Below are 24,347 nucleotides of genomic sequence, written 5' to 3' on the forward strand. Positions count from 1 at the left end.
AGGAGTGGCAATATTGTCCGCTATTATCCTCAGTAATTTTCCATCTAGATTGTCAGACCCCGGTTGCTTGTCATTGTTGATAGACAACAATAATTGTTTCACCTCTTCCACACTGACTTTACAGAATTCAAAAGTACAATTCTTGTCTTTCATAATTTGGTCAGATATACTTAGATGTGTAGTGTCAGCGTTTGTTGCTGGCATATTATCCCTATGTTTGCTTATCTTGCCAATGAAAACTCAAGGTAGTTGACAATATCAGTGGGTTTTGTGATAAATGAGCCATCTGATTCAATGAACGATGGAGCCGAGTTGGCTTTCTTTCCCAAAATGTCATTGAAGGTGCTCCAAAGCTTTTTACTATCATTATTTATAACATTTATCTTTGTTTCATAGTATAGTTTATTTGTATTTTTATTTAGCTTAGTCACAAGATTTCTTAAATTTGCAGTACGTTTGCCAATCAGTTGGGCTGCCAGACTTATTTGCCATACCTTTTGCCTCATCCCTCTCAACCATACCATTTTTCAATTCCTCATCAATCCATGGGGATTTAACAGTTTTTCCAGTCATTTTCTTAATGGCTACGTGCTTATTAGTAACTGGAATAAGCAATTTCATAAATGTGCCAAGTGCAGTGTCTGGTTGCTGCTCATTACACACAGACCAGCAAATACCACAGACCAGCAAATATTATTTACATCATCAACATATGAATCACTACAAAACTTATTGTATGACCTCTTATTCAGTGGCAAGAAAAAGTATGTGAACACTTTGGAAATACCTGGATTTCTGCATAAATTGATCATAAAATTTGATCTGATCTACATCTAGGTCACAACAATAGACAAACACAGTCTGCTTAAACTAATAACACACAAACAATTATACATTTTTATGTCTTTATTGAACACACCGTGTAAACATTCACAGTGCAGGGTGGGAAAAGTATGTGAACCCTTGGATTTAAAAACTGGTTCACCCTCCTTTGGAAGTAATGACCTCAACCAAACTTTTTCTGTAGTTGCGGATCAGACCTGCACAACGGTCAGGAGGAATTTTGGACCATTCCTCTTTACAAAACTGTTTCAGTTCAGCAATATTCTTGGGATGTCTGGTGTGAACTGCTCTCTTGAGGTCATGCCACAGCATCTCAATCGAGTTGAGGTCAGGACTCTAACTGGGCCACTCCAGAAGGCGTATTTTCTTCTGTTGAAGCCATTCTGTTGTTGATTTACTTCTGTGTTTTGGGTCTTTGTCCTCTTGCATCACCCAACTTCTGTTGAGCATCAATTGGTGGACAGATAGCCTAACATTTTCCTGCAAAATGTTTTGATAAACTTGGGAATTCATTTTTCCGTTGATGATAGCAAGCTGTCCAGGCCCTGAGGCTGCAAAGCATCCCCAGACCATGATGCTCCCTCCACCATACTTTACAGTTGGGATGAGGTTTTGATGTTGGTGTGCTGTGCTTTTTGTTCTCCACACATAGTGTTGTGTGTTCCTTCCAAACAACTCAACTATAGTTTCATCTGTCCACAGAATATTTTACCAGTAGCGCTGTGGAATATCCAGGTGCACTTTTGCAAACTTCAGACGTGCAGCAAAGTTTTTTTTGGACAGCAGTGGCTTCTTCCATGGTGTCCTCCCATGAACACCATTCTTGTTTAGGGTTTTACATATCGTGTACTCATCAACAGAGATGTTAGCATGTTCCAGAGATTTCTGTAAGTCTTTAGCTGACACTCTAGGATTCTTCTTAACCTCATTGAGCATTCCGCGCTGTGCTCTTGCAGTCATCTTTGCAGGACGGCCACTCCTAGGGAGAGTAGCAAAAGTGCTGAACTTTCACCATTTATAGACTATTTGTCTTACCGTGGACTCATGAACATCAAATATTTTAGAGATACTTCTGTAACTCTTTCCAGCTTTATACAAGTCAACAATTCTTAATCTTAGGTCTTCTGAGATCTCTTTTGTTTGAGGCATGGGGTTCACATCAGGCCATGCTTCTTGTGAACAGCAAACTAAAAGTTTGTGAGTGTTTTTTACAGGGCAGGGCAGCTCTAACCAACATCTACAATCTTGTCTCTTTGATTGGACTCCAGGTTAGCTGACTCCTGACTCCAATTAGCTTTTGGAGAAGTTATTATCCTAGGGGTTCACATACTTTTTCCATCCTATACTGTGAATGTTTAAATTATGTATTCAATATAGACAAGAAAAATACAATAATTTGTGTCTTATTAGTTTAAGCACACTATGTTTGTCTATTATTGTGACTTAGATGAAGATCAGATAACATTTGATACCTGGATTTCTGCATAAATTGGTTAATTCCAAAGGGTTCACCTACTTTTTCTTGCCACTGTACACTATATTAGGGCCAGCCTTTGGAATGTTGGTTTTCCTCGATATGGCTATTATATTGTGATCACTACATCCTATGGATTTAGATACTGCTTTAAAGCAAATTTCTGCAGCATTAGTAAATATGTGATCAATACATGTTGATGATTTAATTCCTGTGATGTTTATAACTACCCTGGTAGGTTGACTGACTACCTGAACCAGGTTGCAGGCACTGCTTACAGTTTGAAGTTATTTCTTGAGTGGGCAGGTTGATGAGAGCCAGTCAATATTTAAATCACCCAGAAAATATACTATTCTGTTGACATCACATACACTATCAAGCATTTCACACATTCACGCCTCAGTGCTAACAGTGTAACTCTGGATCATGATGATTACTGCATACAATAGCTGTAGGATCAACAGAGGTATTCAGGGCAATTAGGGGGACATAAATTAAGTTATTTACATTGTGTCTGCCAACGCCCCTAGGGTAATGTACATTTGATTCCGCATTATGATGACTCATTGTCACAATGGTAGGGATTAACTGAGCTGATCTTGGGTCATTGATAAGTCCTGTTTCAACGCAGCCTTGAAATGCGTCCAGGAGTCCAGGAGCCAAGATGATTTGGATGGACTCCGTCATTCCTGTAGAGTGTCTTCTGTTTCCAGAAGGTGTCAAAGTTATCTATAAAAGTGACTCCAGCAGAGCTACGGTAGTCTTTTAGCCAGATGTGTAATGCCAGCAGTCTGCTGAATCTTTCACACCCGCGGCCCAACGATGGTACTGGACCTGAAATGATTGGCAGTTTTTTGGAGTCTTTTAATGCTAAAATCAGTTCTTTAAAATCAATTTTAAAATGTTCAGAGTTATCCCTCCTGATGTCGTTTGACCCCACATGGACTACGACAGTGTCAGCTCCCAGCATGTGTGGTAGAACAGTAGGAAGCAGCCTTGTGATGGTCTGTACTCGTGCTCCTGGGTAGCACAGTGTTTTTGCCTTGGGGACCGAGAGGTTTCTCACCATAGAGCTGCCTATGATGACAGCTGGTGATGTTGAATGGGCCGGTTTCTCAGGCAGCCTCATTGTCTGATAAGGTTGGGAGCTCCGAGGATCTGAACCCGAGGTAGAAGCCCCCGGAGAGGGAGACAGAACAGAGGACAAAGACGTAGGTACCTCCGGATCCGATCTTGAATGGGAAGCGCTGGAACCTCTGGATCCAGGGCGGCAAAGCAGTTTCTGGTCTGTGTCAGGTCTGGGCTCATCTTACCTAGATATCTCTTACCATTAGAATGCATTTACTTGACATCTTACCAAGGTCATTTGCCATGGTAATGGAGTTACGCTGAGACTCCGTTTCTTCACTTTACAATTAAGAATCAATGTTTTCTGAGTCTCAGCGTAATTCCGTTACCATGGAATTGCCGTGACCCATTTTATTTTTTCGTCATTTGGAGGCCTCCACAAGTTCTTCAAACTACAGTGTGTACTTTTAACTCTCATGTCACTGTGGTTCAGTCTGTGTCTGGGTGCCCAGACACACGTGAGCAGCAGAGAATGCTGGGAAAGGACCCCTTTCTTCCAGGTCAACCAGTACCATATGTGGCATGAGGAAAAACCCAGCACCTGCGAAGGGTTAAAGTTTAACATTGCCACTGGTGCACACACAAACACACACACACTGTAAAATACACACAGATATATTAATAGCAGCTGCTCGGTATGAAGGTCAGTTCAAAAAGAGGTTCAGGAGCCAACTGGCTAGAGATATTAGTTGATCATTGATCATTGTCTCTGCAGACATATCTCTGGTTCAAGAAAAACACATTTTCAAAAGAGTAAGTGATCAGAAAAGTTTTCCAAATCAACCTGTACTTGAAGGTACAGGTTAGTTAATACGTAGGTGAGGTGGTAATATAGAGAATTGGGTGAAAGGTTAAGTTCCAAATTTGGTGAAATGGTAAGGAGTTCAAGATATAATTTACAGTATAAGAATGATTCAGCTCAGTATTAGGTCTAGACAACATTTTTAACAGAAATGCACTTTATTCGTGTCCTAAGCATTTCCACATATTTACATGAACAAAGACATACCTGTAAAATATGGGGATCCCACCACTGGCTGTAAGGATATCCCTCCATGCCGTGACAGTCTCCTTATATGGTGGATGTGACACAAACACACCTCAGCTACTTTACACACATGGGCCTTCCCAGGTATTCCCCAAATCAATTATCTATGTAAGGGACCACCCTAACATGGCAGAGCACCCTAATATGGTCGACACACTGACACAACTCACCTCTCCCAAATATAGCGGGAAAAGGAACCTAGACGTTCCCTTCTCTTCAGTCAGCTGGAGGAACGTCAACCATAGTGAACTGAAACTAACTTCTGGCAAACCAATTTTAGAGCATTGTTTATCATTCAATTGTCATTTTATTTCAGTTAAAGACATTGTATTTATATGTACATTTGTGTGTATAAGATAGTTGTTGTGAATTTGTCAGATTACTAGCTAGATATTACTGCATTGTCGGAACTAGAAGCACAAGCATTTTGCTACACTCGCATTAACATCTGCTAACCATGTGTATGTGACCAATAAAATTTGATTTGGACAGAGAGCTAAAGATCCTATTTAAAAAAATATTTATGAGTAACATGTGTCTACTAGAGTAGACCACTGGTTCAGGGAATGTTATTTAACTAGGCAAGTCAGTTAGGAACAAATTCTTATTTACAATGACAGTCTACCCCGGCCAAAAATGGTCCAATTGTGTGCCACCCAATCACGGCCAGAAGTGCTGCAGCGTGGATTTGAACCAGGTACCACAGTGATGCCTCATGCACTGAGATGCAGTGTCTTAGACCACTGCACCACACAGGAGCTCCAACACTTGTGAAGAGCTGTGGGTTCTCATGATACATCTGGTTTGATCATTTTGACTTCTGAAACAAACTGGTCGTCCCTGCCAAGTTGTGTCTGACACTAGATCAATACAAGCACATGACTTTATGTCACAAAGGCTATTAGACTGACTGTTGGTTGACAATACTGTAGATTGCTATTTTACATCCAGATGCATCTGTTTTATCATTGAGTGAGGAGTTAAGCGTATATTTACTCTATCCAGTACTGTAATGGCATTTAACAGTGAATTGCTTTATTTTAACAACTTCTCCCTCAACATCAGTAAGACCAAGGAGCTGATCGTGGACTACAGGAAATAGGGAGGCAAGCACGCCCCCATCCACATCGACAGGGCTGTAGTGGAGCGGGTCAAGAGCTTCAAGTGATCTACACACACCCACACAGTTGCGAAGAGGGCACGACAGCTCCTCTTCCCCCTCAGAAGGCTGAGAAGAATTGGCATGGGCACTCAGATTCAAAAAGTTATCCAGCTGCACCATTGAGAGCATCTTGACTGGCTGCATCACCGCTTGGTATGGCAACTGCACCGCGCTCAACCGCTAAGCGCTACAGAGGGTGGTGCGAACAGTCCAGCACATCACTAGGGCCGAGCTCCCTGTCGGGACATCTATATCATTTAGGTGCGGCAAGTAGCCTAGTGGTTAGAGTGTTGGGCCAGTAAACAAAAGGTTGCTGGATTGAATCCCTGAGCTGATAAGGTAAAAAGCTGTTGTTTGTCCACTGAACAAGGCAGTTAACCCACTGTTCCCCGGTAGGCCATCATTGTAAATAAGAATTTGTTCTTAACTGACTTGCCTAGTTAAATAAAGGTTCAATAAAAAATAATATCAGGTGGTGTCAGAGGAAGGCCCAAAAATGGCAGAAGTCATAGATTCCTTTTTAGACCAAGAGCCATAAGAGAACTACTACACTGTACCCACATCCACACACTGGTTACAGTGTATTCCCAAAACACTGGGGAAGATCATGGGATATCGTAGTGAGTCTTGGCAGAAGGACTAGGAAGCTGTAATCTTATTCTGATGATGGGAACAAATTCTCAAGCTCTCCCTTTGGCTTATAGCAAGGCTATGCTCACTGAGTCTGTACATCATCAAATATTTCCTTCATTTTGGGTCAGTCACAGTGGTTAGGTATTCTGCCACTGTGTACCCTCTGTTTAGGGCCAAATACCATTCTAGTTTGCTTTATTTTTTGGTAAATTCTTTCCAATGTGTCAAGTTATTATCTTTTTGTTTTCTCATGATTTGGCTGTGTCTAATTGTGTTGCTGTCCTGGGGCTCCGTGGGGTCTGTTTGTGAACAGAGACCCAGGAAAAGGCTAGTAATGTCATCTGGGAGATCAGGCAATAGGTTGATAACATGAAATCCGATAGGCTAAAGTACAGGCAGGCAAAAACTATCATACACGTAAGGCATAAATCACGAAAAACCAACGCTCCAAATAGAAGTGTGTCACAAAACAAACAATACCTCACAATGATGGGGTGCAAAGAACTGAACTAAATACTGTGTGACAATGACATACAGGTGTGTGAACAGGTGATCAGAATTCAGGTGATTGGGATCTGGAGAGTGAGCTGCGTTCAGGGGATCTATGTGTTTGAGAGTGTGAGCTGGAAAGTGGCCTGGAAAGTGAGCTGCGTTCAGTGGATCTACGTGTTTTTAGAGTGTGAGTTGGAAGCAGACGTTACAGGGGTTTTGCGTTGTACACGGAGGATATTTTAGCACACAGGTGTCAAACTCATTCCATGGAGGGCCGAGTGTCTGCGGGTTTTCGCTCCACCCTTGTACTTGATTGATGAATTAACATCACTAATTAGTTAGGAACTCCCCACACCTGGTTGTCTAGGGCTTTATTGAAAGGAAAGACCAAAAACCTGCAGACACAAGGCCCTCCGTGGAATGAGTTTGACACCCCTGTTTAGCAGAATTCTGCATGCAGAGTCACAATTTGGTGTTTGTCCCATTTTGTGAATTATTGATTGGTGAGCAGACCCCAGACCTCACAACCATAAATGGCAATGGGTTCTTGTTAGTGGAATTAAATAATTCCTCTAATGTACATTAGAGGAATTATTTAATTCCACTAACAGTTATATAACTCAGTTATAGAATCTAAGTATTTTTAGCCAAATCCTAATTGGTATGTCAAATTTTATGTTCCTCTCGATAGCATAGAAGGTCTCTCTCTCTCTCTCTCTCTCTCTCTCTCTCTCTCTCTCTCTCTCTCTCTCTCTCTCTCTCTCTCTCTCTCTGAAAGCAGTCAGTCAGTAAGGTGATTAGCATAGAGCACCATAAGGCACATGATCTGGCCTTGTGTTATAAAACCAAGTGGCGTATTCATTTCATTCTCTAGCTCAAATGAGAACACTGCATTTTCTCCTTAATGCCAGGATGGCTCAAGTCACCTCCCAGATACAGTTAACTTCCGCACGCACGCACACACAAACAAACAAATAGAGGCTAAATCAATTTTAGCATGCTATACCAACGTTGTGGTCACCAATGTCCCAATTCATCCTACACATGCATAAGTTGCATGCTACCACCATATACTTATTCCCAAAACCCACGTTATGTTTGTTTTATGTGCAAAATATCCTAGTTGGTTACATAACAGAGTTCCATGAGGGAGATCAATATTATTGTGTGTTTGTGTGAATGACACTCCCTCTGCGCTGAACTCTTGGTAAATGATGCCAAGGTTGTCCTTTTTTCTCACTGGCCACTACAACAAGGACCTTTTCAAGGTAGCCATGTTGTTTTGGTTGTTAGTAGTGCATCTGAAATGTTTACATAGGACCACACAGTCAGACTTACTTTCCAACCACTAACTTCAAGAATGCGGTAAGAAGGATATTGCATTGCAAAACACTGACATGCATAACATTTCACTTTAGTGATCTTTCTCCTTACTCAAGAAGTTCTCTTTGCTTTCACCTACCTCTAAATTAGAGGCATCACAAGCCTGATACACACTCATTCTAAATAAGAACTACCCTGCATTTCAACTTCAATGTTCATGTCAGTTACGTACTTACAAAGAATAGGAGTTGCAGCAGTTCAGGGACATGGATGTGTACAAACAGACCAGCTATGCCCTCCATTAGGCAATCAACGAGGCAAAACAACAACACATGGACAAAGTGGAGTCGTAATTCAACATATGTGGCAGGGACTCCAGACAATCACGGATTATAAAGGGAAAGCCAGCCATGTCGCGGACACCAACGCCTCACTCCGGACAAGTTAAACACCTTCTTCGCCCGCTTCAAGGAAAACACTGAGCAGCTGACACGGGCCACCGACGCTCGCGGGGACTGAGAGCTCTTGTTCTCTGTGGCTGACGTGCGTAAGACATTTAACGTTCGCAAGGCTGCCGCCCAGACGGCATCCCAAGACGCATCCTCAGAGCATGTGCAGACCGGCTGGCTGGAGTGTTTATGTACATATTCAATCTCTACCTATTAAAGTCTGTTGTCCCCACATGTTTCAAGATGTCCACCATTGTTCCTGTACCCGAAAAAGCGAAGGTAACTTAACTAAATGACTATCACCCTGTAGCACTCGCTTCTGTCATCATGAAGTGCTTTGAGAGGATAGTTAAAGATCAGTTAAGGACTTCTACCATGTACAACCCCAAATCCGTAAACACGGGCACCCTCAGATATCATCATCCTGACCAACCTGCCCTCCAAATACACCTCTGCTGTCTTCAACCAGGATCTCGGGCGATCACTGCCTCATTGCCTGTGTCCGTAATGAGTCTGCGGTCAAACGACTACCTCTCATCACTGTCAAACGCTCCCTAAAACACTTCAGCGAGCAGGCCTTTCTAATTCACCTGGCCCGGGTATCCTGGAAGGATCTTGACCTCATTACGTCAGTAGAGGATGCCTGGTTATTCTTTAAAAGTGCTTTCCTCACCATCTTAAATAAGCATGCCCCATTCAATAAAAATAAAAAACTGGAACAAATATAGCCCTTGGTTCACTCCAGACCTGACTGCCCTTGACCAGCACAAAAACATCCTGTGGCGTACTGCATTAGCATCGAATAGCCCCCGCGATATGCAACTTTTCAGGAAAGTTAGGAACCAATATACACAGGCAGATAGGAAAACAAAGGCTAGCTTTTTCAAACAGAAATTTGCATCTTGGAGCACAAACTCCAAAAGTTCTTGGACACTAAAGTCCATGGATAATAAGATCACCTCCTCCCAGCTGCCCACTGCTCTGAGGCTAGGATAAATCCACGAAAATTTAGAATTTCAATAAGCATTTCTCTACGGCTGGCCATGCTTTCCACCTGGCTACCCCTACCCCGGTCAACAGCCCTGCACCCCCCACAGCAACTTGCCAACCCCCCCCCCCCCCCCCCCCCCCCCTCATTTCCCTTTCACCCAAATCCAGATAGCTGATGTTCTAAAAGAGCTGCAAAATCTGGACCCCTACAAATCAGCCTGGCTAGACAATCTGGACCCTCTTTCTAAAATTATCTGCCGCAATTGTTGCAACCCCTATTACGAGCCTGTTCAACCTCTCTTTCGTATCATCTGAGATCCCCAAAGATTTGAAAGCTTTCGCGGTCATCCCCCTCTTCAAAGGGGGAAGACACCCTAGACCCAAACTGTTACAGACCTATATCTATCCTACCCTTCCTTTCTAAGGTCTTCGAAAGTTAACAAACAGATCACCGACCATTTTGAATCCCACCGAACCTTCTCCGCTATGCAATCTGGTTTCCGAGCTGGTCATGGGTGCACCTCAGCCAACATCAAGGTCCTAAACGATATCATAACCACCATCGATAAAAGACAATACTGTGTCCGGACCTCTGGCAGTCTCTATGGCGGTGCCACAGGGTTCAATTCTCGGACCGACTCTCTTCTCTGTATACATCAATGATGTCGCTCTTGCTGCTGGTGATTCTCTGATCTACCTCTACGCAGACGACACCATTCTGTATAACTCTGGCCCTTCTTTGGACACTGTGTTAACTAACCTCCAGATGAGCTTCAATGCCATACAACTCTTCTTCCGTGGCCTTCAACTGCTCTTAAATGCAAGTAAAACGAAATGCATGATATTCAATCAATCACTGCCCGCACCTGCCCGCCTGTCCAGCATCACTACTCTGGACGGCTCTGACTTAGAATATGTGGACAACTACAAATACCTAGGTGTCTGGTTAGACTGTAAACTCTCCTTCCAGACTCTCATTAAGCATCTCCAATCCAAAATTAAATCTAGAATCGGTTTCCTATTTCGCAACAAAGTATCCTTCACTCATGCTGCCAAACATACCCTCGTAAAACTGACCATCCTAACGATCCTTGACTTCGGCGATGTCATTTACAAAATAGCCTCCAACACTCTACTCAGCAAACTGGATGCAGTCTATTACAGTGCCATCCGTTTTGTCACCAAAGCCCCATATACTACCCACTACTGCGACCTGTATGCTCTTGTTGGCTGGCCCTCACTTCATATTTGTCGCCAAACCCACTGGCTCCAGGTCATCTATAAGTCTTTGCTAGGTAAAGCCCCGCCTTATCTCAGCTCACTGGTCACCCCCAAAACCAATTCCTCTTTTGGCCGCCTTTCCTTCCAGTTCTCTGCTGCCAATGACTGGAACGAATTGCAAAAATCACTGAAGCTGGAGACTCATATCTCCCTTACTAACTTTAAGCACCAGCTGTCAGAGCAGCTCACAGATCATTGCACCTGTACTGAGCCCATCTGTAAATAGCCCATCCAGCTACCTCATCCCCATATTGTTCTTTTGCTCCTTTGCACCTCAGTATCATCTTCTGCACATCTATCACTCCAGTGTTTAATTGCTATATTGTAATTACTTCGCCACTATGGCTTATTTATTGCCTTACCTCCCTAATCTTACCTCAATTGCACACACTGTATATAGACTTTTCTATTGTGTTATTGACTGTACATTTGTTTATTCCATGTGCAACTCTGTGTTGTTGTTTGTGTCGCACTGCTTTGCTGTATCTTGGCCAGTTCGAAGTTGTAAATGAGAACTTGTTCTCAACTGGCCTACCTGGTTAAATAAAGGTGAAATATATATATTTTTAAACGGACACCCTAGACCCACTTCAATTTGTATACCGCCCCAACAGATCCACGGATGACGCATTCGCCATCACACTGCACACTGCCCTATCCCATCTGGACATGACGAATACCGTCGACTACAGCTCAGGGTTCTGAACCCTGCCTTGTGCAACTGGGTCCGTGACTTCCTGATGGGCCAACCCCCGGTGATGAAGGTAGGCAACAACACCTCCGCCGTGCTGATCATCAACATGGGGGCTCCACAAGGGTGCTTGCTCAGGCCCTTCCTGTAGTACCACTGCGTGGCCTCGCACGTCTCCAACTCAATCATCAAGATTGCTGACGACACCACAGTAGTAGGCCTGATTACCAACAATGACGAGAGAGCCTACAGGGAGGAGGTAAGGGCCCTGGCAGAGTGTTGCCAGGAAAATAACCTTTACCTCAACATCATCAAAAAAAGGAGTTGATCATGGACTTCAGGAGATAGCAGAGAGAGCACACCCCCATCCACATTGACGGGGCCGCAGTGGAGAGGGTGAAAAGCTCCAAGTTCTTCGGCCTGCACATCACTGGCAACCTGAAATGGTCCATTCACATAGACAGTGTGGTCAAAAAGGCACAACAGCGCCTCTTCAACCTCAGAAGGCTGAAGAAATTTGGCTTGGCCCCTAAGACCCTCACAAACTTCTACAGATGCACCATTGAGAGCATCCTGTTGGGCTGTATCCCCGCCTGGTACAGCAATTGCACCGTCCATAACCACAGGGCTCTCCAGAGAGTGGTGCAGACAGCCCAACGCATCACTGGGGGAACACTGCCTGTCCTCCAGGACATAAACAGCACACGGTGTCACAGTACCCTGCCCTGAACTTAATCACTGTTATTAGCCGGCTACCATCCGGTACTCTACCCTGCACCTTAGAGACTGCTGCCCTATGAACATGGTCATTGAACACTAGTCACCTTAATAATGTTAACATATTGTTTTACCTACTTCATATGTATATACTTTAGATGCCATTATAAGACACATCATTATATATAATCACTAAATTGACTGTCACTCCCAAACAGAAGACAACTGCATTGGTACCAAGTTATTTTTTAAATGTATCAACTGAAATATCCCTGGAACACCTAACTTTACAAGACACACACTACCCATTTGGACAACAGCAGAAATTACTAATTCCAATGGTACATCATGAGTAAGATCTTGGAGTAAGATCTTTCAGATACAAAGGCCAACTAACTGGAATAATTTACCTATAGGAATCAGGACATTAAAATCACACAGTGTTTGTAAATATGTATGTACAGTATGTATACACTGAATATCCAAAACATTAGGAACGGCTTCCTAATATTTGGTTGCACTCCCTTTTGCCCTCAGAAAAACCTCAATTGTCAGGGCATGGACTCTACAAGGTGTTGAAAGGATTCCACAGGGATACTGGCCCATGGTGACTCCAATGCGTCCCATAGTTGTGTCAAGTTGGCAAAATGTCCTTTGGGAAAGGACCTTTCTTGATACACAAGGGAAACTGTTGAGCATGAAAAACCCAGCAGTGTTGCAGTTCTTGGCACAAACCAGTGCTCCTGGCACCTACTACCACATCCCGTTCAAAGGCACTTTTCCATGTCCAGACGCTGTCCTTGTTTGTTTCTTGTCGGGTTTTATTACATTTTCACTCCCTGTACTTGCTTCTCGTCTCCCAGCGTCTGTCCTTGCAGAATGCTGACACCACAATGTGAAGCATCAGGGAGTTTTTTGTTTTTGCTGGTGATGTCGGGTCCGGATGCCGCTGCCGGAGGAACCGGGAGTGCCTCAGCTGGCTCGTCGGGCTTCCACACTTTAGCTGGCTCGAGAGGCTTCCTTGCTTCGGTTGGCTCGGCACGCTCCCATCCCACGTAATGCCTCAGCCGTCTCGCTGGGCTCCCACGCCTCAGCCAGCTCATCAGGCTTCCACGCTTCAGCCCGCTCGTTGTGCTCCCACGCCTCAGCAGGCTCATCAGGCTCCCATCCCACGTCACGCCTCAGCTGGCCTGTTGGGCTTCCACGCCTCAGCCGGCCTGTTGGGCTTCCACGCCTCAGCCGGCATGTTGGGCTTCCACGCCTCAGCCGGCCCGCCAGGTGGGAGGAGGGGGAATAGGGTCCAGTATGCAGCTTGAAGGTTTAAAGGCCATGATTATTTTCATCAATTTGTCAAGAGATATACTACTAAAAAACTTGAGTGTCTACCTTGATCCTAGGTCCTGGCAGAGTTGTGCAGACTCAGGACAACTGCTCTTTGGAGGAATACGCAGATTTAAAGAGGAGTCCGTAATTTGCTTTCTAATGATCATGATCTTTTCCTCAAAGAAGTTAATGAATTTATCACTGCTGAAGTGAAAGCCATCCTTTCTTGGGGAATGCTGCTTTTTAGTTAGCTTTGCGACAGAATGAATTTCTTTGGGGGATTGTTCTTATTTTCCTCAATTAAGTTGGAAAAATAGGATGAACAAGCAGCAGTGAGGGCTCTTTGATACTGCACAGTACTGTCTTTCCAAGCTAGTCGGAAGACTTCCAGTTTGGTGTAGCGCCATTTCCGTTCCAATTTTCTGGAAGCTTGCTTCAGAGCTTGGGTATTTTCTGTATACCAGGGAGCTAGTTTCTTATGACAAATATTTTTTGTTTTTAGGGGTGCGACTGCATCTAGGGTATTGCGCAAGGTTAAATTGAGTTCCTCAGTTAGGTGGTTAACTGATTTTTGTACTCTGACGTCCTTGAGTAGGCGGAGGGAGTCTGGAAGGGCATCTAGAAATCTTTGGGTTGTCTGAGAATTTATAGCACAACTTTTGATGATTCTCGGTTGGGGTCTGAGCAGATTATTTGTTGCAATTGCAAACGTAATAAAATGGTGGTCCGATAGTCCAGGATTATGAGGACAAACATTAAAATCTACAACATTTATTCCACAGGACAAAACTAGGTCCAGAGTATGACTGTGGCAGTGAGTAGGTCCGGAAACATGTTGGACAAAACCCACTGAGTCAATGATGGCTCCGAAAGCCTTTTGGAGTGGGTCTGTGGAGTTTTCCATGTGAATATTAAAGTCACCAAAAAATTGAATATTATCTGCCATGACTTCAAGGTCCGATAGGAATTCAGGGAACTCAGTGAGGAATACTATGTACGGCCCATGAGGCCTGTAAACAGTAGCTATAAAAAGTGATTGAGTAGGCTGCATAGATTTCATGACTAGAAGCTCAAAAGACAAAAACTTATTTTTTAAATTTTTTATTGAAATTTGCTATCGTAAATGTTAGCAACACCTCTGCCTTTGCGGGATGTGCGGGGGATATGTTCACTAGTGTAACCAGAAGGTGAGGCCTCATTTAACACAGTAAATTCATCAGGCTTAAGCCATGTTTCAGTCATGCCAATCACATCAAGATTATGATCAGTGATTAGTTCATTGACTATAACTGCCTTGAAGTGAGGGATCTAACATTAAGTAGCCCTATTTTGAGATGTGAGGTATCACAATCTCTTTCAATAATGGCAGGAATGGAGGTCTTTATTCCAGTGAGATTGCTAAGGAGAACACCGCCATGTTTAGTTTTGCCTAACCTAGGTCGAGGCACAGACACGGTCTCAATGGGGATAGCTGAGCTGACTACACTGACTGTGCTAGTGGCAGACTCCACTAAGCTGCCAGGCTGGCTAACAGCCTGCTGCCTGGCCTGCACCCTATATCATTGTGGAGCTAGGGGAGTTAGATCCCTGTCTATGTTTGTAGATAAGATGAGAGCACCCCTCCAGCTAGGATGGAGTCCGTCAAACCTCAACAGGCCAGGCTTGGTCCTGTTTGTGGGTGAGTCCCAGAAAGAGGGCCAATTACCTACAAATTCTATCTTTTGAGAGGGGCAGAAAACAGTTTTCAACCAGCGATTGAGTTGTGAGACTATGCTGTAGAGTTCATCACTCCCCCTAACTGGGAGGGGGCCAACATCAATTACTCGATGCCGACACATCTTTCTAGCTGATTTACACGCTGAAGCTATGTTGCGCTTGGTGACCTCTGACTGTTTCATCCTAACATCGTTGGTGCCGACGTAGATAACAATATCCCTATTCTCGCCAGTTTTAGCTTTAGCCAGCACCATCTTCAAATTAGCTTTAACGTCGGTAGCCCTTTCCCCTGGTAAACAGTGTATGATCGCTGGATGGTTCGTTTTAAGTCTAATACTGCGGGTAATTGAGTCGCCAATGACCAGGGTTTTCAATTTGTCAGAGCTAATGGTGGGAGGCTTCAGCGTCTCAGACCCCGTAACGGGAGGAGTAGAGAACAGAGAAGGATCGGCCTCTGACTCGCTGCTTAATGGGAAGAACCGGTTGAAAGTTTTTGTCGGCTGAATGAGCGACACCGGTTGAGCATTCCTACAGCCTTTCCTTCCAGAAGCCATGAGAAAATTGTCCGGCTGCGGGGACTGTGCGAGGGGATTTATACTACTAGCTGTACTTACTGGTGGCACAGACGCTGTTTCATCCTTTCCTACACTTAAATTGCCCTTGCCTAACGATTGCGTCTGAAGCTGGGCTTGCAGCACAGCTATCGCCATAAGGCGAACGTTCTCCTGTATATTATAGCGACTGGAATTAGAAGGCATCATGTTAATGTTACTATTTAGCTTCGGCTGGTGGAGGTCCTGACGAACCACGTCCAGATAAAGCGTCCGGAGTGAAAAAGATGAATGAAAATAGTCGAGCGAGGGAAAAACAAAAAATATAAACGGTAATTAAAAAGTAAAAACAGTAAAGTTGCCAGGTAGCAAAGTAACGTAAACTCACTCACTTTTGTACATCGCCTTGGTCCGTATAATTGACCTTATTTTTGCGCCCAAAAAACGTAATACTTCCAGATCGACTGTAATATCAATACCAATGTAAAGCACAATTTCTCCCCTTTCCAACTAAATTAATGACGAGACATTCATGATGCCCATCTCTGCATAATTCAACAAGACAATGAGCTCCGTCGGGTCTTTTTAAAAATGGCGGGTGGGGAGCGAAGGCTACGAAGTGATCTTGAAAGAGGGAAATATGTTGTGTGAAGAAAACAGTTCTTTCACCCGATTTGTCCAACTAATCAACTTTAAAATGTAAATAAAACGTAAAGAGTTTATGTAATGTCTCATCACATACCTGTTTGAAGGTTTGTGTCGAATTTGAAGAGGGGTTTAGGGCTGCGCTAATGTTAGCCTCACAAGTGAACTGCAGCTGTTCCGGCTTTTGAGTGTCATGATGGCTCCCAGCAATGACTCGCAAAAAAATGCAATTGGCACCCTAGTCGTGAAATATTAGCTTAATATTATCAATAATTATATTAATTTAAACAAAAATAATGACGTTTTCTTACAAGTGTATATGGTTAAGCATGATTTTAATCTGCGAGAGAAGGGCTGGTGGAAAAAGGGCTGGTGGAAAGAGGTTGTACGGCACAAAATTAGTTGCAAATGCGTGCCGTACGTTACGTAGTGACATGTCACGATGTAACGTACAGCATCAGAAGGGTTCGTTTTTTTATCTTTTATCCAATACTGTTAGCCCATTACCATGTCAATCAACGCTGAATCGAACATAGTTTCACACCCCGGATTTTGATGCCAACACAGTCCCATTCGTTTTCATTGCAGCCTTGTTTGAATGCCGCGGTTACGCACATTTGTACGGAATGGGGTGAGTTCACGTTAAGGTTAGCAACAAAACGCAAAACAGCAGGTAAACAAGTCTACAAGTTGTGACCGGAAAGGGCGCAGTGGTCTAGGGCACTGCATCGCAGCGCTAGCGGTGCCACCAGAGACTCTGGTTTCGCGCCCAGTCTCTGTCGCGTCGTCTGCGTTAGGGAGGGTTTGGCCGGTAGAGATATCCTTGTCTCATAGTGCACCAGTGACTCCTGTGGTGGGCCGGGCGCAGTGCAGGCTAACCAAGGTCGCCAGGTGCATGGTGTTTCTTCCGACACATTGGTGCGGCTGGCTTCCGGGTTGGATGCGCTGTGTTAAGCAGTGCAGCTTGGTTGGGTTGTGTTTAGGAGGACGCATGGCTTTCGACCTTCGGTCCTCCGGAGCCCGTACGGGGGTTGTAGTGATGAGACAGGATAGTAACTACTAACAATTGGATACCACGAAATTGGGGAGAAAAACTGGGTAAAAAGAAAATTGTGACCGGAAATTAACACCATCAAATACATATTTATTCCAGACTCTGACATTACTCGTTCGGATATTTCTTAATATCTTTATTTCATTGTTTTGGATTTCTGTGTATTGTTTTGTATGTTAGGTATGCTGCACTTTTGGAACTAGAAACATAAGCATTTCGCTGCACCTGCGATAACATCTGCAAAATACTTCGCGACCAATAAAAATGTTATTCGATTTGATTTAAGCTTGCTGTATCACCAGCTTGCAAAGCTTCCATTCAAAGTCTGATCACGTGAAAAAGTAGTTACGGGGCGGGATTTAATGACGTACTTCTACACATCCGCCAATCACAGCCTTTGTTTTGCGACTTCCCTTTGGATGAAAACTATTCTGTCTTGTCGCTGTAACGTTCAGTGTGGAACGGCTTGACGGTGAGGAATGTGTCGGGGTATAAGTGTATCGATTATATAACGATTTTCATTTATTCACTAGAAAAATAGTATCCCTGTTAACACAGAAGAGACGCAAAGTTACTGTCGAGACCGAGAGGTTTTTAATCGGGGGAAGGCAACTATTAGCTTGGGAAGCTAACGTTACATATACTCGTTTTTGCTAGCAACTGACCTCCACCATAACACGGCGCATTGGACTAGTGATCAATAAGTTACAAATTCCTTTGTCGTCCGCCCTCCTACCAACCCAAAGTGGTGCCTTGCGTACGGGTCCTGTGAATATGAGACAGAATGAGTCAGAGAGATACCCTGGTTCATCTGTTTGCTGGAGGGTGAGTATCATGGATAATCGCTTGCTAGTAATACAGTCCACTGTAACAGTATCTAACATAATGGAATAGAATATGAAGCTAGCTAGCAAACGATACAATTCAAATATGTCTAGTTAGCTAGTTATCAATTAGTTGCTGTTATTCTGGACTCCTTCCTGATGATGTGCCTTTAACAGATGTTTTGCTAGCTTGCTAACTAGCTAATATTAGCTAGCTAAATTCAATGTCATAACTGACCCTGTCTGGTTTTGGTAGGACCATTTATTTTGCGGCGTTATGTATAAGTTTTATTGTATACGAGTTTTTCTATTGCTATTCTCTAAATACTAACTTGATATATTGTCCGACTATTAGCCATAACCCACGCTGATACACTCGTTTTAGCACGTGCGCTCGGATGCCATTGTTTTGACCTTATTTCACATTCTAACGTCAGCTAATCTTAACGTTGCCTGTCATCCCTTACTATCAAATTATTTAGCTACTCATGCAACTAATGCACCATTAACGCTCAAAAGAGGACGTCTAATATTGTGGTAAGCTCTAAACTATCCGGTTTCTCTCACTGAGGTGTAAGTATTGTATCTCATAGTGGCATCTGATCAAGATGCGGCTTCAGAACCAAAACAAATGCTCTCCAAGGTCGTACCATGGCCAGCTAGCTATACATTACCTGAACTGCCGCAGCCGATGGGGAACTCTTCTCCAATTAAACATATACAGCCCAAGGTTGTAATCGTAAATAGTCATGATGCCCACACTGTCAGTGTCACATTGAAGCGAGCAATGACTGATAGTATGAGGACTAGACCAAGATGTGCTCAGAAGGAGCCTAACGTTACCATTACACCTTAAGGTCCAAGGTATATGTTATTTTCAGAGGTAGACTTGCTTTGGCAGCCAAAACAACCAAATACTCCACCTAAACGTAAATTGATTCTAAATTGCCATACGGTTCTAAAAACTTAAATCCCTCTACTTTCATATCACATCAAAATAATTCCACAAATGCAAAATACACACTTACTTGTTCACTGTTTTAACCGGCTTTATGACAGTTGCAGCCAAAAGTATTTTTCAGTGACAACACATTTCTGGCAGCCTTCTTCTGTTACACCCAGGTGTTTGGAGCATGCGAATTAGCACAGGTGGTCCTTCTTCCTTCCGTAAAGCCACACTGTAACACGGAGATATGGTAGTGTGGGAACACAAACCCTATAAAGGTATCAATTCAACCTTTTGTTTTTAGAAAAGTATTTCTCTTTGATATGAAAGATAAGATCCTTATGCTTCTCAAACTGTACCACAAGTGATGCGTGTTATTGTTCAGACCAAGCCCCAGGGCTCTTAACAAAATTTCCACATACAGAAGACCCCTCTTCCAATGACTCTTATGTGTAATGGAACTTAAACTTAGAGTCATAATCAAGGGCTAGATGAGGATTTTATTTATAAATAACCGCAACATGCAAGGGCTGTAGAAAAAGAATATCCAGACTCTTACTATGCACATTCATATGGTCAATAGAGTGAAACAACAGATGAGATGCTTTCAAGATTATGTTAAAGATTTCAGGACTCACATTTCAGCTGGGTTGCTATTGTGTGTGTGTGAAGGCGCATGTCAAGCTTGAGGCTGCAAGGCAAGAAGCATTCCTGCATGTGTTACTCACAGACTCATGGAAAAAGGACAAGATGGATCAATACAGAGCAAGAGCGCTCCTTAATTCTTGTAAACAAAGGCACATGGCCAATTATTTTTATTTATTTTAATCGTTTTTTGTTTTCACGATATAACAATGCAATTGAATTACATTTATCACTGAACAATAAATTGGCAGACATTAATATACAGTACCAGTCAAAAGCCTGGACTCACCCAACCACTCATTTGAATGGTGTGTCCAAATCCCCGACCGGCACCACACATACAATAAAAACGAGGAAACTATCTTCTAATTTTTCACCCCCTCATGCATAACTATTATAACAAAAGGAAAAACGAAACAAACAAAACAAAAATCCCTGCCCCTACCAGTCATCTCTGTATGTCTGTAGTCTATCAGGCCTTTACACATTGTTTTCTCTTTCTATCGCTGAGAGAAAATGTCCCCAGATATCAATACAATTATTGAGTTGACAATACATTTTATAAATCAATCTTTCATATGAAGCTGTTTCTGCCAAGTCTATGTACCATTCCTTATATGAGGGAGGGTCCTTCTCCCTCCAGTGTCTCAATGTGACTCTTTTGGTTGTGGTTAGAGTCCAGTAAATCTTATTGAACACTTTAAATTGAATCAGTTTGAACCAGGCATCTCTCATTCCTCCTCTCTAAAATTATCTCCAGGTCTTTTTTCCATACGGCCTTCAAGCCCTTACAAGTTCCATTAAAACCACCTATAAGGTGGCTATATGTAAGCCCTGCGGTATTTGAGAATCCTTTGCAAATTTACATTTGAGGTCAGAAGTTTACATGCACCTTAGCCAAATACATTTAACCTGTTTGGGCTGCAGGGACAGTATTGAGTAGCCGGATAAAAGGTGCCCATTTCAAATGGCCTCGTACTCAATTCTTGCTCGTACAATATGCATATTATTATTACTATTGGATAGAAAACACTCTAGTTTCTAAAACCGTTTGAATTATATCTGTGAGTAAAACAGAACTCATTTTGCAGCAAACTTCCTGACAGGAAGTGGAAAATCTGAAATCGATGCTCTGTTCTAGGGCCTGCCTATAAAGGTCCTTGATATTTATTAGAATACATGCACTTCATACGTCTTCCACTAGATGTCGACAGGCAGTGAGAGAAGAAATGGAGTGTATAACTTGATCTGGAGTCGAATAAAAGCTCTCGGCATGACGTGTCACCAGTTTCCTGTTTTCTGGAGAGCGCGTGAAGGGACCTGGTTTTGCCTTCTGATAAGCTGTTGTTATAGACGACTAATATCTCCGGCTTTGATTTTATTTGATACATGTGACAATATCATCGTAAAGTATGTTTTTTCAATATAGTTTTATTAGGTTATTGAAATTTATTCGGGACGTTAGGCGTGTTGCGTTGTGTGCCTTTGTTCAGGAAGGAGAGCTTCGCGCTACTTTGCTAGCTTTCCGTGCTAATTGACTGGAGAAGAGGACATTCTAAATCCAAACAACGATTGTTCCCGACAAAGAACCCCTTGTACAACATTCTGATGAAAGATCATCAAAAGTAGGACCCATTTTATGATGCTATTTCATATATCTGTCGAACATGTGAAATAGTCGTTTGCGCCCAGATTTTGGGTACTCTCTCGCTATACCTAAGCTGGATGTCATAATGAAGTTATTTTTAGAATTCTAACACGGCGATTGCATTAAGAACTAGTTTATCTATCATTTCCTATACAACATGTATTTTTTAGTAACGTTTATGTATAGTTATTTGGTCAGAATAGTTGGGTGCCATAAAAATATCCGCACATTCTGGGAAAAAGATGCTACGTTAGCACAATGTATAACCACTGATTTCAGCTCTAAATATGCACATTTTCGAACAAAACATAAGTGTATGTATAACCTGATGTTATAGGACTGTCATCTGATGAAGCTTATCAAGGTTAGTCAAAAATAATATCTTTTGCTGGTTTATTCGCTATCGCTAACGTGCCTATTGCTATCGCTAACGTGCCTTGATGAATGAATGCGGTAGTGTGGTAGGCTATTGTAGTAAGCTAATATAATGCTATATTGTGTTTTCGCTGTAAAACACTTAAAAAATCTGAAATATTGGCTGGATTCACAAGATGTTTGTCTTTAATTTGCTATACACCATCGATTTTTCAGAAATGTTTTATGATGAGTATTTAGGTATTTGACGTTGGTGTCTGATTACTCTGGCTGCTTCGGTCCTATTTGTGACGGTAGCTGTGATGGTAGCTGCAATGTAAAACTGATTTATACCTCAAATATGCACATTTTTCGAACAAAACATAGATTTATTGTATAACATGTTATAGGACTGTCATCTGATAAAGTTGTTTCTTGGTTAGTTTGGTTGTTTCTTGGTTAGTTAGGTTGGCTTTGTGCATGCTACCTGTGCTGTGAAAAATGTCTGTCCTTTTTTGTATTTGGTGGTGAGCTAACATAAATATATGTGGTGTTTTCGCTGTAAAACATTTAAAAAATCGGACATGTTGGCTGGATTCACAAGATGTTTATCTTTCATATGCTGTATTGGACTTGTTAATGTGTGAAAGTTAAATATTTCTAAAAAATATATTTTGAATTTCGCGCCCTGCACTTGAAGTGGCTGTTGTCATATTGTGCCCGGCTTCGGGCTTGTAGCCCAAAGAAGTTAAACTCAGTTTTTCACAATTCCTGACATTTAATCCTAGTAAAAATGCCCTGTCTTAGGTCAGTTAGGAGGATCACCACTTTATTTTAAGAATGTGAATTGTCAGAATAATAGCAGAGAGAATGATTTATTTCAGCTTTTATTTCTTGCATCACATTCCCAGTGGGTCAGAAGTTTACATACACTCAATTAGTATCTGATAGTGTTGCCTTTAAATTGTTTAACTTGGGTCAAATGTTTCGGGTAGCCTTCCACAAGCTTCTCACAATAAGTTGGGTGAATTTTGTCCCATTCCTCCTGACAGTGCTGGTGTAACTGAGTCAGGTTTGTTGGCCTCCTTGCTCGCACATACTTTTTCAGTTTTTCCACAAATGTTCTATAGGATTGAGGTCAGGGCTTTGTGATGGCCACTCCAATACCTTGACTTTGTTGTCCTTAAGCCATTTTGACACAACTTTGCACGTATGCTTGGAGTCATTGTCCATATGGAAGACCCATTTGCGACCAAGCTTTAACTTCCTGCCTGATGTCTTGAGATGTTGCTTCAATATATCCACATAATTTTCCCGACTCATGATGCCATTTATTTTGTGAAGTGCACCAGTCCCTCCGGGCAGCAAAGCACCCCCACAACATGATGCTGCCACTCCCATGCTTCACGGTTGGGATGGTGTTCTTCGTCTTGCAAGCGTCCCCATTTTTCATCCAAACATAACAACGGTCATTATGGCCAAACAGTTCTATTTTTGTTTCCTCAGACCAGAGGACATTTCTCCAAAAGGTACAATCTTTGTCCCCATGTGCGGTTGCAAACCGTAGTCTGGCTTTTTTATGGTGGTTTTGGAGCAGTGGCTGCTTCCTTGCTGAGTGGCTTTTCAGGTTATGTCGACATAGGACTCGTTTTAATGTGGATATAGATACTTTTGCAGCTGTTTCCTCCAGCATCAGAACAGCAGCATCTCCAGCGTCCTTTGCTGCTGTTCTGGGATTGATTTGCACCTTTCACACCAAAGTACGTTCTTCTCTAGGAGACAGAACACGTCTCCTTCCTGAGCGCTATGACGGCTGTGTGGTCCCATGGTGTTTATACCTGCGTACTATTGTTTGTACAGGTGAACGTGGTACCTTCAGGCATTTGTAAATTGCTCCCAAGGATGAACCAGACATGTGGAGGTCTGCAATTATTTTTCTGCGGTCTTGGCTGATTTTTTTTTGATTTCCCCATGATGTCAAGCAAAGAGGCACTGAGTTTGAAGGTAGGCCTTGAAATACATCCACACGTACACCTCCAATTGACTCAATGATGTCAATTAGCCTATTAGAAGCTTCTAAAGCCATGACATCCATTTTCTGGAATTTTCCAAGCAGTTTAAAAGGCACAAAAAATAAAAGGCACAGTCAACTTAGTGTATGTGAACTTCCGACTTCAACTGTACATCTTAACACTTATATCAGAATGTACAGAGAATTTATTGTTACTCTGGACTACCTTGAACATACAATCTCAAAGTCTTGTTTCTGTTAATTATATTTGGACCTTAGTTCTTTAAAAAAGCTAGCGAGTTTTCTTGATATGGACAACCGATGTTCTTTATCCCCTTTCTATACAAATCTTTCCAGAAAACCATGTGTCCCCCTTTTTTCAGTTTAGGGTTGTTCCAT

General features: G+C 42.6%; 1 protein-coding gene across 2 annotated transcripts in view; it reads left to right on the top strand.

Annotated features, from left to right (window-relative positions):
* The first annotated feature begins 17,915 nt into the window (after positions 1-17,915).
* The window catches only part of LOC129822343 (solute carrier family 25 member 36-A-like), a 44,534-nt gene continuing 38,102 nt past the window's right edge, over positions 17,916-24,347 (top strand). For both annotated transcript variants that reach the window (XM_055880562.1, XM_055880563.1), the window contains exon 1: positions 17,916-18,345. In XM_055880562.1, coding sequence (XP_055736537.1) covers positions 18,305-18,345 — 41 coding nt within the window. In that variant the 5' untranslated portion in view covers positions 17,916-18,304. The remainder of the gene's footprint in view (positions 18,346-24,347) is intronic.

Source organism: Salvelinus fontinalis, chromosome 24 (genome assembly GCF_029448725.1).
Source record: "Salvelinus fontinalis isolate EN_2023a chromosome 24, ASM2944872v1, whole genome shotgun sequence".
Lineage (NCBI taxonomy): Eukaryota > Metazoa > Chordata > Actinopteri > Salmoniformes > Salmonidae > Salvelinus > Salvelinus fontinalis.